The sequence below is a fragment of the Ahaetulla prasina genome, chromosome 5 (genome assembly GCF_028640845.1).
Source record: "Ahaetulla prasina isolate Xishuangbanna chromosome 5, ASM2864084v1, whole genome shotgun sequence".
Taxonomy (NCBI): Eukaryota; Metazoa; Chordata; class Lepidosauria; order Squamata; family Colubridae; genus Ahaetulla; species Ahaetulla prasina.
Genome location: NC_080543.1, coordinates 135,300,296 through 135,318,874, shown reverse-complemented (window position 1 = coordinate 135,318,874; position 18,579 = coordinate 135,300,296). Strand labels below are relative to the sequence as shown.

The 18,579-nt window shown below is 42.5% G+C and overlaps 1 protein-coding gene across 1 annotated transcript in view; it reads left to right on the top strand.

Moving 5' to 3' along the window:
- OLFM4 (olfactomedin 4) overlaps positions 1–17,750 on the top strand; it is a 58,297-nt gene extending 40,547 nt beyond the window's left edge. Inside the window, exon 6 of the mRNA XM_058186453.1 lies at positions 15,272–17,750. Within this exon, the coding sequence (XP_058042436.1) occupies positions 15,272–16,077 (806 nt within the window). The 3' untranslated portion in view covers positions 16,078–17,750. The remainder of the gene's footprint in view (positions 1–15,271) is intronic.
- The last annotated feature ends 829 nt before the right edge of the window (positions 17,751–18,579 follow it).

Sequence of the window (18,579 nt, the reverse complement as noted above, 5' to 3'; positions counted from 1 at the left end):
TGAAAGATGACAAACCTTTTGCCTGCTGTGTCAAAAGTGTGTAGAAAAAAAAAGAGAGAAGAAGACAGACAAACACACAAAATACAGAAGCGCCACCTCGAAAGGCTCAGAAAAAGGACACCTCATTCTTTCAAAGAACAGCTAAGAAGTTTTTCAAAAAACATTTGAAAGCCGTCGTTTGGAGTTCTTGGGGTGGGTGGGTGGAGACTTTCTATAACTTCTGAAATATCCCCTCCTGTCTTAAAATACTTCAAATTTAACGTTACAAAACCAGTTACTCAGGGTGGAAAGTGGTAGTTTATTGCAGCGATTGCCTAGAATGTCATACAAGTTTTGTAAGAAGTTGCAACGCTCAAATTCAGCTACAGAAGCATTTTTTTCTCGAAGATTCATAGAAGCAGATGAGTGCTTCAGGGCACCAAAGACTATAAATAGCAGAATACTAAACATCTAAATGTTTAAGCCTAAATAATTAGATTATAAACTACGTTATGAATAAAATACCACATACCAAGTGCTAAGTGAGTAATACTCACTAATAACACATATATAAACTTGCAGTCAGAAAACAGGAAAACAAAAGAAAAAAAACAACAACACAGCATAGCAAGTCTTGTCTAATGAAAAGAAGGATTAGGAGTAACATGATAGCAGTCTTCCAGTATTTAAGGTTGAATAAGGTTCAAGCTATTCTCCAAAGCACCTGAGGGCAGGACAAGAAGCAACAGATGGAAACTAAGAAAGGAGAGAAGCAACCTAGAACTGAGGACAAAATTCCATACTATGAGAACCATTAACCAGTGGAACGACTTCCCTCCAGAGGTTGTGGGTGCTCCATCATTGGTGGTTTTCAAGAAGCGATGGGACAGCCATTTGTCTGGAATGGTAGAGAGTCTCCTGCCTGAGCAGAGGGTTGGACTAGAAGACCTCCAAAGTCCCTTCCAACTCTGTTATTCTGTATATGTGAAATCCTAAAATTAGAAGAATATTTTTCCGGGTAAAGCAAGGACATGTGAAAGAAAAGCTGTGACTTTCTTAGTGGCAAAAAGCCACTAAGAATGTCCACTTAACACGTGGAACTTCCATTAACAAACCAACTTATAGCCATAGCACTTAGGCTTATATACTGCTTCACAGTGCTTTTACAGCCCTCTCCAACGGGTTTACAGAGCCAGCCTCTTGCCCCCAACAATCTGGCTCCTCATTTTACCCATCTTGGAAGGATGAGTCAACCTGGAGCCTGGTGAGATTTGAACTGCCGAACTGCAGCTAGCAATCAGCTGAAGTAGCCTGCAGTGCTGCACTCTAAGCACTGTGCCATCTCGGCTCGAACTCATGACGGTACATCACAAGTCACTTTAGAAAGGACGTAGAAGGAACATACCATGCCAGGAGAGGAGGTTCGTGCTGCAAATGGGGGCTTTGTTATACCCGTTCCCCCCAAAAAATTGTAGAGGGGAAGACATAAACTTGAGCTTGACCAAAAGCTCTACCTTATGCTGGGCAGATTTATTCCTGAAGAGGCCATTCAAAACAGGCATGAAGGCTAATCAAAAAAAATTTATATCATGCTAATAAAGACGAGGGGGACATGGTGGCTCAGTGGCTAGGATGCTGAGCTTGTTGATCGAAAGGCCGGCAGTTCAGCGGTTCGAGTCCCTAGTGCCGTGTAATGGGGTGAGCTCCCGTTACTTGTCCCAGCTTCTGCCAACCTAGCAGTTTCGAAAGCACGTAAAAAATGCAAGTAGAAAAATAGGGACCACCTTTGGTGGGAAGGTAACAGCGTTCCATGCGTCTTTGGCGTTGAGTCATGCCGGCCACATGACCATGGAGACTTCTTCGGACAGCGCTGGCTCTTCGGCTTTGAAATGGAGATGAGCATTGCCCCCTAGAGTCAGGAACGACTAGCACATATGTGCGAGGGGAACCTTTACCTTTAATAAAGACGATCTAGTTTTTCCCCTATTCTGCCTGGAGAGCTATGCTGAACACCTGCGGCTGGATGGTGACTCTGTATAACCCCACGCCAGCAGAGTTGAACCCAAGACGACCTAGATAATTTTGAGCCTGACTTTTTGGAAGGAGGGAGGACAAATCACCCAGCTGGATCACGACCATCAGAGGAATGCTGTAAAAGGAAAGCTTGAAGCAGGAATAAAGGCGGCATAGATTCCAAAGGGATCATCCCAGTTTCTAAATAAAGTTCTGCATTAAAAATGCAGGAAGCTACTTAGAATAGCTCAGTTAGGAACATGGACTGGATAATATCTTAAGGCTTTAGGAGCCACGGAACATCTGGGAATTGTATCGGCTATAAAAAGTTGGATGGCCGCGCGGGGATGTTCTCTCTCCTCCTGCGCTATAAAAGAGGCACCGTTTATGACCTTGTCAGAAGCAAGTTCAATTTGTTGGTGGCCGATTCCAGTCTATTGGGTGACGATGCCCAGAGGCCACACTTGGAATACTGCATTCAGTTTTGGTCACCACGATATAAAAAAAGATGTTGAGACTCTAGAAAGAGTGCAGAGAAGAGCAACAAAGATGATTAGGGGACTGGAGGCTAAAACAAATGAAGAACGGTTGCAGGAACTGGGTATGTCTAGTTTAATGAAAAGAAGGATTAGGGGAGACATGATAGCAGTGTTCCAATATCTCAGGGGTTGCCACAAAGAAGACGGAGTCAAGCTATTCTCCAAAACCCCTGAGGGTAGAAGAAGCAATGAGTGGAAACTAATCAAGGAGAGAAGCAACCTAGAACTAAGGAGAAATTTCCTGATAGTTAGAACAATTAATCAGTGGAACAACTTGCCTCCAGAAGGGCCTCTGTGGCTCAGACTGATAAGACAGTCTGTTATTAACACAGCTGCCTGCAATTACTGCAGGTTCTAGTCCTACCAGGCCCAAGGTTGACTCAGCCTTCCATCCTTTATAAGGTAGGTAAAATGAGGACCCAGATTGTTGGGGGCAATAAAGTTGACTTTGTATATAAATATACAAATAGGATGAAGACTATTGCTAACATAGTGTAAGCCACCCTGAGTCTTCGGAGAAGGGCGGGATATAAATGCGAATTAAAAAAAAAGTTGTGAATTCTCCAACACTGGAAATTTTTAAGAAGAGGTTGGATAACCATTTGTCTGAAGTGGTGTAGGGTTTTCTGCCTAAGCAGAGGGTTGGACTAGAAGACCTCCAAGGTCCCTTCCAACTCTGTTATTCTATTCTATTCTATTCTATTCTATTCTATTCTATTCTATTCTATTCTATTCTATTCTATATGCAAAGGAAATATTCGGTCCCTATTATTATTGTTCATCGACCAGTGATGTTTGTGGGGCTTAAGGTCCTTTGAAAAATGCATGCTTTTGTTTTCATAATAGTAGAGTAGATTAGGTGCTTTTTAAAAAGGCAACTGGACTTTTTTCCTTGAAGATGTTTCGCTTCTCGTCCAAGAAGCTTCTTCGGGTGTGACCGAATAGTGGAGGGTGGAAGGATTTATATTCCAGATGGCTTGATGACTCCAAGAAGTATAAATCCTTCCATCCTCTACCATTCAGTCAGAACTGAAGAATCTCCTTGGATGAGAAATTCTGACTGAATGGTGTCTTCAGCTCTGACTGAACGGTGGAGGATGGAAGGATTTATATTCTAGATAGCTAGATGACTCCCAGGAATATAAATCCTTCCATCTTCCACGATTAACTCAGAACTGAAGAAGCTTCTTGGTTCATCATCGTCCTCTTTTAACAACCCCATAATCCCTTGCGGCGTGGAGTCTGGGCAACTGAATGGAGCTAGAAGAGCGTTTTAATGGCCGGATGCCCTTCCTGTCGCCAATGCGGAGTTTTGTTCGGCAGATACATTCTCATTGTGCCCAGAGAGGGAAATATCTGCCTCTACCTAGGATCGAACTCACAACCTCCTGATTGTGAGGCGAGAGCTCCACCTCTAGGCTACCGCACCACTCAAAGAAGCTTCTTGGATGAGAAGCGAAATGTCTTCAAGGAAAAACAAAGTCCAGTTGTCTTTTGGGAAAAAAATACCTTTGCGACAGCTATGACTTGGATGACTGAGGATCTCCATAGACAATAGAAGTATAAGCCTTTTCCCCCTACACTAATCCACAAAGACCCAAAGCAGGGGTGAAATGCTCCCGGTTCAGACCAGATCACCTGATCCGGTAGCGATGGCGGCAGGTGGTTCGGAGAACCGGTAGCAAAAATCCCTGCCCTCCCCCTCATGCCCAGCTGAGCCATGTGATCATCAGAGTTTTTTTAAAAAACTTTTAAAAGCATTTTTTCTTCAGCCGAAAAAATGCTCTTAAAAGTAACAAAAAAAAAAGAGCCTCTGATGATTGCGCGGCTCAGCTGGGATTGTCAGAGCCTTTTAAAAGCATTTTTTCTACAACCTCTTCGAAGAGGTTGTAAAAAAAATACTTTTAAAAGGCTTCTCTGGTGATCCCAGCTGAGTTGCCTGATCGTCAGAGGCTTTTTTTTCCTTTAAAAGGCAAAAAAAAATGCTTTTAAAAGAAAAGAAAAGAAAAGCCTCTGACGATCAGGCAACTCAGCTGGGATTGTCAGAGGAGCCTTTTAAAAGCATTTTTTCTATAACTTCTTCGGCCAAAGAGGTTGTCGAAAAAATGCTTTTAAAAGGCTTTGACGATCAGGTAACTCAGCTGGGATCATCAGAGGAGCTTTTGAAAAGCATTTTTTCTACAACCTCTTCGGCCGAATAGGTTGTAGAAAAAATGCTTTTAAAAGTAAAAAAAAAAAAAAAATTGGCCATGCCCACCCAGTCACATTACCCCACCACCACCAAGCCACGCCCACAGAACTGGTAGTGACAAATTTTACATTTCACCCCTGACCCATAGCCATCTTTCAATGTCAACCTGGAATAGGAAAATCTACAGGACTACAGCCTGCTGTCTATGGGCAGGTGGCTTTGAATTCTGCCTTGGTGGTCCTTGGGTTGTCTAGCTATGGAGCAGAAGTAGGTGAATTCTGTTTTTATTCCTTTCTGAATTGAGATATCTGCAGGTTCAGAAGAACGGAGGGGGGGGGAAAGGAGAAGCAGAAGGCTTTGTTAGACTTATTAATAACACATGAAAATGCTTCCCTGCGCAGGGAGGAATTTTGCACAGATAGATTCTCTCTTTGTGAAGCATTTGTTTATCCGTGTGCAGCAAGAACCTCATGCAGGCAGGGAAGAAATTCTTTGCCAATGGTGACGAGGTGAGCTTTGCGCTCATTTTAGCAAACAGGTTTTATGCATCCCGCCGACTTCTTCTAGTTTGAAAATCAGTGCATATATATGAAACTCCCTCTTTCCTCCCCTCCCCTTATTTACAGCTGACTGGATGTAATAAATTAAAGGAGACACCCAACCATATTGTCCAGTTTGTATCCTGGAAGCAGACAGTTCCAGCCAAATGTTCAGAGTGCATTTATTTATTTATTTCCCCCCCCCCGCTCACTCTGTCGTTAAGAAAATTCTTTTCTTGGAGGAAAAGAGAGAGGAAGGTTGCACCTGGATGCTTTGCATTCTAAAGTAAGCCGCTCTGAATCAACTCCTGCCTGTTTTGCATTCCTCCTTTGAACAGGTGAGCAGATAGTTAAGGTGCATTCTCCAAATAACCGTAAACCTTCTCCTCTGCCAGCTGATTTTTTTGGGCTGCTGTTGGCTTTAGGTTCATGGAATGTTTATTATTTCTGCGCCCCGCTGAGCTTTTATGCTTTGTCCTAGTTCCAATGCATTACTTTTGTTCCTCTTTCTTTTCTCGCCATTCGGCGGTGGGCTCAAAAGGTGCCAGGTCACCCCAGCGCCATCTAAGCGGATTAATGAGAATACGTGAAGCTAATGACTACGGATGAGCTTTTTAGAAAAGCCAGTTTGTGAGAAACAGCCAAGCTTCATCCCACGGTTCTGTTCCATCCGAAAGGGATTAGTTAAGTTTGCAGTGATGTTAGTTAGTTAGTTAGTTAATTAGTTTACTTTATTGTCATTGCTCCTCATACAATGAAATTAAATGCCGTCTTCTGTGTACATTATAACTATACAAATAAAAACACAAACACACATCCTTCACATTCTGTACAATTTTTTTTTAATTTGAATTTATATCCCGCCCTTCTCCGAAGACTCAGGGCGGCTTACACTGTGTTAAGCAATAGTCTTCATCCATTTGTATATTATATACAAAGTCAACTTTATTGCCCCCAACAATCTGGGTCCTCATTTTACCTACCTTATAAAGGATAGAAGGCTGAGTCAACCTTGGGCCTGGTGGGACTTGAACCTGCAGTAATTGCAAGCAGCTGTGTTAATAACAGACTTAGTCTGCTGAGCCACCAGAAACCCTATTGAATTGAAAAACCCCGATATTGCATTAATAGTGCACTATATAGTAGAATTCAGTATAGTTACTGTCCTCGGATAGAAGCTGTTTTTCAGCCTCTTTGTCCTTGTTTTTATTTATTGCTCTGTACCGGCTGCCAGATGGTAATAGTTCAAAAAAAAAAAAAGGGGGGTGCCCAGGATTAGGTGGATCTTTAAGGATATTTTGAACTTTCTTAAGGCAGCAGGAGCTATCAAGCTCTTCCAAAGAGGGGAGAGGGCAACCAGTGATCTCTGGGCAGTGACGTTGACCCTCTGGAGTGCTGTCCTATCTGCCACTGTGCAATGGGCAAACCATACACAGGTACAGTAAGTTAAGTTACTCTCTATGGTGCAGCGGTAGAAGGTCACCAGCAATTTTCCATTCAGTTGTTGTTTCCTGAGAAATCTCAGGTAGTATAATCTCTGCTGGGCCCTTTTGACCAGTGTTGCAATGTGAGCGTCCCAGGTCAGGTCCTCTTTTTATGAAAACACCCAGAAACTTATAACTGGCCATTTGCTCCACTCAGTCTCCGTTGATAAGCAAGGACTGGAAAATGTTCAAGCAAAACAGGTTCTCCTCTCCCTTGTAACCTGCTCGGTGCTGATTCAATGAGTGAAACAGTCTTTGGCAGATGCCGAATTACACTTGCTTTCTGCAGTGGCTTTTGGACATTCCTTGACACTTCCATCTGTTTCACTAAGGCAGCTCCACAAAGCAGAACAATCTCTTGCCATGATAACAGATGATTGCCACTGTTCCGACATCAAAGCTCTTGCCTGTTTTTTCATTCTTAATGGTCATTGGTTTCTATGCCTCCTACACAACTGTGCACCTGTGGGTCCTTTTGGAAGTAGAGGTGCTGTTAAATCAATATTCTACAGGTTGTGGTTCAGCTACTAAGTCATATTTGATTCTTTATGACCCCATGGACTAGAGTACGCCAGGAAGCCTTCTCCTCCATTGTCTCCTGTAGTTTGTCCAAATGTGTGTGCATTGTGTTGATGATATTATCTAGCCATCTCATCCTCTCTTGTCCCCTTCTCCTTTGGCCTTCCATCTTTCCTGAGATCAGGGTGTTTTCCAAGGAGTCCTCTCTTCTCCTTTGGTGGCCAGTGGAGGACAGGTCTCCTGTCTTCCACTGTCTCCCGGACTTTGCCCTTTGCATTGATGGAATTCACTATCTATCCATCTCTTATTCTACCATCCCCTTCTCCTTTGGCCTTTCATATTTCCCAACATCAGAGTCTTCTCCAAGGAGTCGTCTCTTCTCATTTGGTGGCCAGTGGAGGACCGGTCTCCTGTCTTCCATTGTAATAATAATAACAGAGTTGGAAGGGACCTTAGAGGTCTTCTAGTCCAACCACCTGCCCAAGCAGGAAACCCTACACCATTTCAGACAAATGGTTATCCAACATTTTCTTAAAAATTTCCAGTGTTGGAGCATTCACAACTTCTGCAGGCAAGTTGTTCCACTGGTTAATTGTTCTAACTGTCAGGAAATTTCTCCGTAGTTCTAAGTTGCTTCTCTTTGATTAGTTTCCACCCATTGCTTCTTGTTCTACCCTCAGGTGCTTTGGAGAATATTGTCTCCAAGAACATTGTCTCCGAGACTGCCCATTATGTTGATCTCATCTTCTGCCGTCTTCTTCTTTGGTCTTCCATCTTTCCCAACATCGAGGGTGTTTTCTAAGGAGTCCTCTCTTCTTATTTGGTGGCCAATGTATTTAAGCTTCAGCTTCACAATATTTCTTCCTTCCTTCCCTCCCTCCCTCCCTCCCTCTCTCCCTTTCCCTTTTATAGATTATTATTTTGGTATTGACAATAATTGATTGGTTCATTGACTGATTGCCATCAATTTGGTATCAACTATTGGCCCAGATGTTCTCCAGATGTTCCTCTGTCTCCAACCTGGTCTTTCAGGTCTTCCAAGAGCTCACCCATCACTATTAAAATGAAATCCATCTGCCTTGTTGCGAGTCATCCTCTTCTCTTGACTCAGCCTTCCATCCTTCCAAGGTCGGTAAAATGAGGACCCAAATTGTTGGGGGCAAGATGCTGACTCTGTAAACCACTTAGAGAAGGCTGGAAAGCACTATGAAGCGGTATATAAGTCTAAGTGCTATTTCTATTGCTATTGCTGTCATGGTGTTCTCCAAAATATATGAGAGCCATATTCATCTTTTCCTACATACTGATATATCTACTCTGGGTTAACCATGTGTGAAAATATGGAAAGTGAAGGCTACATATTTAGGGAACATCCTTGATTTATGCAACAGAGGTTCAGTTCTTGGTTATTGACCCTTGTGCGTGAAGTGTTCCCAATATTTCTGTGTCAGTATTCAAGTTACCTTGTATTTGGATTTTGAGCTACAGCAGGGTGGATATCTCAAATACTTTGGCCACCTAATGAGAAGGAAGGACTCACTGGAGAAGAGCCTAATGCTGGGAAAGATTGAGGGCAAAAGAAGAAGGGGACAGCAGAGAACAAGGTGGCTGGATGGAGTCACCGAAGCAGTCGGTGTGAGCTTAAATGGACTCCAGAGAATGGGAGAGGACAGGAATGCTGGAAGAATGTTGTCCAAGGGGTCGTGATGGGTCGGACACGACTTCGCAACTAACAACAACAGGGTGGCAGCGTGTGGAAGCCTTCGGCGTAGACATCAACGCAATGGTTACAATCAGTGGTGAGCTGCAACTGGTTTAACAACCGGTTCTGTGAGCACGTGCTTTGCGTGCACATATGGGCTTTGTACACGCGTGCCTAACACGCGTGCACACAGCGTTCAAAATACAGCAATTTGAAGCTCAGCTGCTTACCTTCTAAGGCAGTCCCAGTAAGTAGAACAGTGGAGGCGCGGAAATCAGCTGTGCCGCGCAAATCAGGTGACCCAGAAAGAATGAAATATAGGACAGGATAGGGCAGGAATGGGTGGGCGGGGCCAGCTGGTCATCCAGCCGGTTCGCCCAAACCGGTCCTATCCGGCAGCAGCCCACCACTGGTTGCAATACACAGAAAATAGAATAGTGAAAAGAAGTGAGAAATGTTGGCATTTATGTCACAGACATTTGTCTGTATCCTACTTGAATTGGTGCTTTTATTGCGTTCCTCCACCTGAAGTTCCAGTTCATTAAGGCTTACACGAAACAAAATTAATCATCATACAAACTTTAAACCCTGTATAGGAATTGGTGGCTTCCCTTGACTAGCATACTGTTTTTCCGCTTAGGGTAAAGGTCGTTTTTCTAAAGTATTATTATTTCTGTTAATGAAAGGAAAGTCTAAATTAGATATTAGAACTTACACCGTGCCTGATACTAAATCAAATAAATTTATCACTTTAATCATTCATGGATTACTCCATAAATTGTAGGTTGTTTTGTTTTTAAAAAATCACCCAGAAGTGTTTAGGTGTGAGATCACTTTAAAAGAAAGAATTCTTGTTACTTTAATGTAATAAAAATCTCATGGCTAAATAGATGATTTTTTTTTAAATTTATGAAACAAGGCATGAATTATTAAACTGAAGCCAAGCCAGCGCTTAGCTTAGTGACATGAAAAATCGTGCCAGACTAAGTCTATGTGACTAGCTGTGACATTTTCTTTTTTTACCTTAACAGCAGGATACAGGTGTTTCCTTTTAAGTATATTTTCAGATTTATGCAAGTCATTAATAAGCCTTTAATTTGAAAAGAACGTTACTGATTTAGGAATATTAATTCAGTCAATGTGTTGACAGTTAAGGACAAACTATAAATTACGGCGGCAATATTACCTTATATCTCGGCTGTCTGAAAGGCTGCTATTGATTTAAAAGCTGGTAAGCTGCAAGGCATTTAGCCATAAACCTGGCTCATAAAATGACTGTAATCTGTATTGGCTTTTTTATTGTGCTGATGGAAGTATATTCAGATAGGTATGTATGCCAAAAGCTAATGTTGATTACATAGTGATACAGAAGTGGGAAGAATATGAATTTGGAAGAACCCTGTTCAAGCTTCTCACCCATGAATTTACTAGGCGACCCTTCTTCCTTTACATTAGTATTAATATCACAGGTAGTTTTCAACCTACGACCACAACGGAGGCCAAAATTGCAGTTGTTCAGTGAGCTTGCTCATATTTTACGACCTTCCTTGCTCCAGAGGTTAAGCGAACGGCTGCAGGTTTGTTTGTTTTTTTAAAGAAAAGTTAATGACACGGTGGTTATGTGATTTTGCTGGTCAGAAAGTCACAGAGGTTGAATGATCACCTGACCCCGGGACACGGTAACTGCCTTTTCTTTGAAAAGGTTTTGCTTCTCACCCAAGAAGCTTCTTCAGTTCTGAACTGAAGATGCTTCTTGGATGAGAAAAAGCACCTTTGGGGAAATTTGCCAACAGCATTAAATCCTTACGAAGATTCCCCCACCCCCAATTTAATATTTATATTTGGGTTTTAACTTTCAACCTATCCTTCTCCTCCTCCTCCTCCTCCTCCTCCTCCTCCTCCTCCTCCTCCTCCTGCTCCTGCTCCTCCTCTTCCTCCTCCTTACAGAATACATAATAACTTGAGTTGGAAGGGACCTTAGAGGTCTTCTAGTCCAACCTCCTGCTAAAGCCTGAGAGCTTATAGCATGCGAGACAAATGGTTGTTCAATCTCTTCTTGATGGAACACCCACAACTTCTGGAGGTTAATGGTTCTCACTATCAGGACATTTCTCCTTAGTTCTCGGTTGCTTCTCTCCTTAATAAGTTTCCATCCATTGTTTCCTTTCCTCCTCCTCCTAGCCATTGTCTATCCACCGCAGGACGAAGGCCTCTTCCACATGTTTGTTTATTTATTTATTTATTTGTCAACAAATAAGAAAACAAGTAACAGAGTAGACCCAGAAATGGATGCATGAAAACTTTTTGGCACAAGAAAAAAAAGGGTATAAATAGGCGAAACATAGCCATAAACACATAGAATTATTACATATAATTGGGGGACAGTAGGACAGGGATGGTAGGCACGCTGGTGCGCTTATGCACGCCCCTTTAGGGACCTCTTAAGAAACGTGAAAGGTTCACGGTACACAGTTTACGGTATAAGGTATGGGGATTAGAGAGAGACTAACAAAAGGATTAGGTAGAGTGTTCCAGACATTGACTATTCTATTGCGGAAGTCATATTTCCTATAATCAAGATTAGAGCGAATTACATTGAGTTTGAATCTATTGATGGCCCTTGTGTTATTGTGGTTGAAATTAAAGTATTCATTTACCGGTAGAATGTTTTGGTAAATAATCTTATGAACTAAGCATAGGTCGGAACGTAGATGTTTCCAACCCATAACGGTCTTGAGTTTTCTTTTGCCAATTGGGCCCACCATCCTTGCTGTTGGCCTCTCTCCATCTTGTTTTAGGTCTCTTCCATGGATGCTTTTGATCAAGTGAGATCCATTCTACGACCGCCTTGGTCCGCCTGCCGTCAGTTCTCCTCTCTTTCCCTTTTCAATCCTTTTCCTGTTTTGATGGCATCGTATGCTTTCCTTCGTTCTCTAATCCGTGCGCGGGTCTTTCTATCTTGTCTTGTGATGCCGAGCATGGCTCTTTGCGCCCCTCGTAGCTTCTTTATTGATTGTGAGATTATTCAACCTATAAACTGAGGTAAATGTCTGTTACAAACATTACAGGCAACAGATACCTACCGAAATGGAAGCAAAGCCTAGAGCTAATTCCTTTATAATTCATGGATGCTTTTTTACATATCAAACCTCTCTTGATTTCCCTCACCTGCCACACAGAATACTGTAGTGCCTGCCAATTGTAGAGAGAGGAGAGAATGAAATGAATCATAGTTCAATTGCTTATTATAAAAGCACTCAACAGAGAATACGCGTTTGAGTCTCATCTTTCCCAAAGGTGAATTCTGATCAATACACACACACACACACACACACACACACACAAAGAGGTCTATTTCTTAACTGCAATAGATCCACAAACTGGGAAACTTCTGAGATAAAAATTGACAGTTTTGGTCACGAAGCTCCCTGTGAGCATCAAAGGCCAGTAATGCACTCATCCATTGGATGTCATGCCAGTGTAAAGTCAGACGAAGCCTGTGGTTCTTCCTGTAGCTCCGGCAGAAAAATCAATGTCAGAGCTTCTCTGTTTTGGGTTGGCGTTATAATACAATGCCAGATCAGATGCATTGGAGGCATTGAGAGAAGACAAGAGAGACCAATTTGATAGCCTCATCCCAGGATTCTTTTCAAGAGGCGGAAGGACATCCAATAGCAATAGCACTTAGACTTATATACCGCTCATTCCAGACACTCTTCTAACTAAGCTAAACACAGACTTCAGAGGATAATTAGAACTGCAGAAAAAATAATTGCTACCAACCTGCCTCCCATTGAGGACCTATATACTGCACGAATCAAGAAGAGGGCCGTGAAAATATTTACAGACCCCTCGCATCCTGGACATAAACTGTTTCAACTCCTACCCTCAAAACGATGCTATAGAGCACTGCACACCAGAACAACTAGACACAAGAACAGTGTTTTCCCGAAGGCCATCACTCTGCTAAACAAATAATTCCCTCAACACTGTCAGACTATTTACTGAATCTGCACTACTATTAATCGTCTCATAGTTCCCATCACCAATCTCTTCCCACTTATGACTGTATGACTGTAACTTTGTTGCTGGCAATCCTTATGATTTATATTGATATATTGACCATCAATTGTGTTGTAAATGTTGTACCTTGATGAACGTATCTTTTCTTTTATGTACACTGAGAGCATATGCACCAAGACAAATTCCTTGTGTGTCCAATCACACTTGGCCAATAAAAAAATTCTATTCTATTCTTTACAGTGCTTTACAGCCAGTGGTGGGATTCAAATAATTTAACAACTAGTTCTCTGCCCTAATGACTGGCTGGGTGGGCGTGGCCATGGTGGGTGTGGCTAGGGGTGCGTGACAGGCTGCACTCGGCCTAGTAGGCCTCTCTGCACTTACCTGGAGCCAAAACAGGGCATGTAAGGACTCCTGGAAGGGGCAGGGAGGGTTGGGGCCAGCCAGCAATTTAACAACTGGTTCACCCGAACTGGCTCGAACCGGCCAGATCCCACCACTGTTTACAGCCCTCTCTAAGCAGTTTCCAGAGTCAGCCTATTGCACCCAACAATCTGGGTCCTCATTTTACCTACCTCAGAAGAATGGAAGAAGGCTGAGTCAACCTTGAGCCTGGTGAGGTTCAAACTGCCAAATTTGCAGGCAGCCGGCAGTCGGCAGAAGTAGCCTGCAGGACTGCACTCTAGCCACTAAGCCATCGCGGCTCATGTCTTTTCTTCCTCTTTGTTATAGCGATAGCGATTGTCATTTCTCATCAGTTTTGCTTGGAATTATTAATTTATTACAAACCGCATCTTGAAGTAGCTTTTCTCTAGATCTATTTGCAACCTAAGAGATCAACAGATAAGACACATAGCAGGTAGATATTTTGTGACCCTGGGCTGCATGTGGTCTTCACATCTTTTTAAAGGCCCATGAAACTTCTTCTGCTAAAAATCCCTCCTTGGGCAGGGAAATATAATAGTTCTATAATAGTCAATAGATATCTCGGGAAAGTCTCAATCATCCAGGTCATGGTAGTCCCAAAGGTGCTACTTTTCAAGAGGCAACTGGACTTGAAGACATCCTTGAAGATATTTCGCTTCCCATCCAAGAAGCTTCTTCAGTTCTGACAGAATGGTGGAGAAGGGGAGGATTTATATTCGTGTGAGTCATCTAGCCATCTAGAATATAAATCCTTCCATCCTCCACCATCCAGTCAGAACTGAAGAAGCTTCTTGGATGAGAAGTGAAATGTCTCATAGAAAAACCAGAAAGTCCAGTTGTCTCTTGAAAAAAAGCACATTTGGGATAGTCAATAGTTTTTTTTAAAAAAAATCAAAGAAAACAGCACAGTTCTGAGCTGCATAAACAGAGGGATAGAATCAAGATTATGTGAAGTGTTAATACCGCTTTATAAGGAATACAGCATTCAATTTTAGTCGCCACGATTTAAAAAAAAATATTGAGACTCTAGAAAGAGTGCAGAGAAGAGCAACAAAGAGGATTAGGGGACTGGAGGGTAAAACATATAAAGAATAGTTGCAGGAACTGGGTATGTCTAGTTTGATCAAAAGAGAATTAGGGGAGACATGATAGCAGTCTTCCAATATCTCAGGGGTTGCCACAAAGAAGTGGGAGTCAAACTATTCTCCAAAGCACCTGAGGGCAGGACAAGAAGCAATGGATGGAAACTAATCAAGGAGAGAAGCAACCTAGAATTAAGGAGAAATTTCCTGACAGTTTGAGCAATCAATAAGTGGAACGACTTGCCTCCAGAAGTTGTGAATGCTCCAACACTGGAAATTTTTAAGGAAATGTTGGATAACCATTTGTCTGAAGTGGTGCAGGGTTACCTGCCTAAGCAGGGGGTTGGACTAGAAGACCTCCAAGGTCCCTTCCAACTCTTGTTATTCTATTCTATTCTATTCTATTCTATTCTATTCTATTCTATTCTATTCTATTCTATATAGTCTAACTTTCACTTTTTAATGATTTAATGATTCCCCTTGGCTTTCCCAGGCAGCTTATCATTTCCTCATTTCTGATTTTGTCATCCCAATTTATATGTAACAACCGCTTATAAATCCACATTTCAAATGCTTCAAGTGGCTTTCTGTCAGACACCAACTCTCTACTCCATAGAGCAGGATAGAAAAGTTGGAGCATCTGACAAGCCTGATTTTCAATCTTAGACTCATGTATAGGTAGCTATAGGGAAATGTCAAATATTCTGGAGACATAAATTTGTTTGTTATCTCCCATGTGTAAATATTCTGGTTTTTTCTTCTTCTTGATTATAGGAAACTGTGGCCATGGCCCAATTACGAACATCAGCCAACCGTACATCATCCAGCTGAATTGGAGAGGGTTTTCGTACAAATATGGAGCCTGGGGAAGATATTCCTCCCCACTTAACCCCGGAAAAGAGATGTACTGGGTCGCGCCTCTAAACACCGAAGGAAGATACCTGGAATATTATCGACTCCACAATTCCTACGACGATTTGTTGCTCTTCAAATACTCCAGTCAATATCAAATTCAGTACGGCGAAGGCAGCGGAACAGTCGTGCATAATAATTTTATGTACTATAATGTATATGCCTCGAGAGATATGGGTAAGATAGATTTGGCCACCAATAAGCTGGTGTTGAGGAAGGCTCTTCCAGGTGCCGTTTATAACAATCGGTTCTCCTACGCAGGGGTAGCTTGGCAAGACATAGATTTTGCCGTGGATGAGAATGGGTTGTGGGTGATTTATTCCACGGAAGCCAGTCAAGGTAACATTGTCGTTAGCAAGATTAACGAAACGACTCTGGATGTCCTCAACACCTGGCAAACGAAGCAATACAGGCCCGCGGTCTCTAATGCTTTTATTATATGTGGGGTGCTCTATGCTACCAGGCCTCTCAACACTAGGAAAGAAGAGATATTCTACTCCTTTGATATCAGCTCCGGGAAAGAAGAGAGACTAAGCGTCATTGTAGATAAAGTGCTGGAAACCATTCAGAGCATCAACTACAGCCCTCTCGATCGGAGGCTGTACATCTACAATGATGGTTACCTGGTTCGCTACGAGTTAAACTTCGCGCCCCCTCCGCTAGCGTAATTTTCACTCGCCTCACTCGCCAAATACTCAAAAATATTGACAAATCCAAGGACCGAGGGGAACAAAAATTGGATCCATTTGCAAATCATCATCAAGCCAAAACCAAGGGAGGGGATGTGGTGGCCCTAGGGGTGGAGTTCTCGCCTCACAATCAGGGGGCGGTGAGTTTGATCCTAGGTAGAGGCAGATATTTCTCTCTCTCTGGGCACACTGAGAATTTATCTGCTGAACAAAACTCCGCACTGGCGACAGGAAGGGCATCTGGCCATTAAAACACTTTGCTAGTTCCATTCAGTTGCCCAGACTCAACCCCGCAAGGGATTATGGGGTCGTTAAATGATGCTGATGATGATTAAGCATAGCAAGGAAAATTTGGTGATCACTTCATTAAAAATATTTTGTGTTAAAAAAAATCCAAAAACAGGGCTTGGGTAGAGTAGAGGTGATATAATCCAGGGGTCTCGAACCTTAGTAACTTTAAGGCTTGTGGACTTCAACTCCCAGAGTTCCTCAGCCAGCAAAGCTCTGGGAGTTGAAGTCCACAAACCTTAAAGTTACTAAGGTTCGAGACCCCTGATATAATCATCATATCAGGAGGCAGTTGAAAAAAATTGTGTTCCCCCCTCCCACAATTGTGTGTTTTTAACGATGATTATACGCTTCTGTTTTCTGAAAGATAAACAATCCAAATTTATCTATTTTTGGGCCAAATTTGTCACAGGTTTTTGATGAGAACTGTTTTTGTGAAAAACAGGGTTAGGGGTTTCTTTTATATCCAACCCGACAGACCTAACCGGTTTCAGATCCTAATTTTGTTGATCTTCGTTCTTCGATTATGTTTTTTAATGCCACAAAGTGTTATGCAAACACATAATAGTTTGATTACTTTATGGTCCAGTGTGTGGTGTGAACCTAATGAAAAAAAGATTAAACAAGCTTCAGCATGTTGGGTTAACATTTTAACCCCAATATTGCATATTTTGGGTAGATAGGACCATCCATTTTAGTAGTCTTTGCATCACGTAAAAGAACTGACCAGTTTCATTTAAAAAAAAAAAAGCAGTACAGGTAGTTCTCCACTTACAACCCTAATTTTAGTGCAGAATTTCTGTTGTTAAGTGAGACATTTGTTCAGTGCGTTTTACCCCATTTTGAGACGTTTCCTGCCACAGTTATTAAGGGAATCACGGCAGTTGATAAGTCAGTCACACGGTTGTTAAGTGTCTCCCCCTTGACTTTGCTTGTCAAAAGGTCGCAAAAGGGGATGCCATTGCAACCGTCATAACTATGAAACCAGTTGCCAAGCATCTGGATTTTGCTCATAAGACCATGCTTATGGTCTTCAATGGACGTAAGTGTGAAGGAACGGTCATATGTCCCTTTTTTTCAGTGCCGTCGTAACTCTGCTCGCTAAATGAACTGTACTTAAATTAGGATAATTGCCTTGAGTGGCGTCTGTAAGCTGGGGATCAAAAAAATTAAGATGGCAGCATGAAGAGGCGTGGCTTCGATCATGCTGCCATGGCAACCATTTTGAACCCGATGCATGTTGTATTAGCATCTATCTGTCTAGATCCACCAATTTTCGGCAATTGTGTATATTTACTAATGCAAGAAATGTAATGTTTTTTTTTGGAGGGGGGGACTTCAATAAAAATAAAAACAATGCTTTAATCTCAGCCACAGGATTTCTCTCTCTCTCTCTCTATATATATATTTTTACTCTACTCCGCCATCCAAATAAATGGATATTTTCTTTGCGGGCTTAACATTTCTCGTCTTGAGGCGAAACCCTGCTTTCTCCATTGCTACCAACATTCAAACCGCAATCATTGCTTGCTGAGAAAATGTGTTTCGATCACAATGTGTGTGCCGTCTGCTTCGGTCGCAGCCTGAATGTGTGTCAGGGGTTCCGACTGGGTGGAATTTACAACTCTTCTTCGCCATGGAGTAAAAAGGCCTCCTGAGGCGTTGGTGAAACACATTCCTGTGGAATTAAGGCGACCCGGCACCGCAGGCTCATTCGTTTCAGTGGGGTTTGCTTAAGAAATCTCTCAGGGCGTATGTGTCATGTTGTTTGCAAAATGCCAGCCCTGGCGTAGGTTTTGTGCAAAGCTATTTCTTCCCCTGTGCTTCTCCCGTTTTGCTGAGAAGGTAAAAACAACGGCTCCCGAAATGTGTCATTGGGGATTCACTTCAGGTTTTCTTCAATCCAGTTATCGAAGCGTCTTAACAGAGTTGGAAGTGACCTTGGAGGCCTTCTAGTCACTGGGGAAATCCAAATATTTTTTTTCTTACGACCGGTTCTTGTGGGCGTGGCTTCGTGAGTGTGGTGTGGCTTGGTGGGCGTGGCAGGAGGCTGCTGCAAAATCTCCATTCCCTCACCACTCCTGGTGGAAGGATACTGTGAAATCTTCATTCCCATCCCACTCCTGGGAGAAGGATATTGCAAAATCCCCATTCCCTACTCACTCCTGGTGGAAGGATACTGCAAAATCCCCA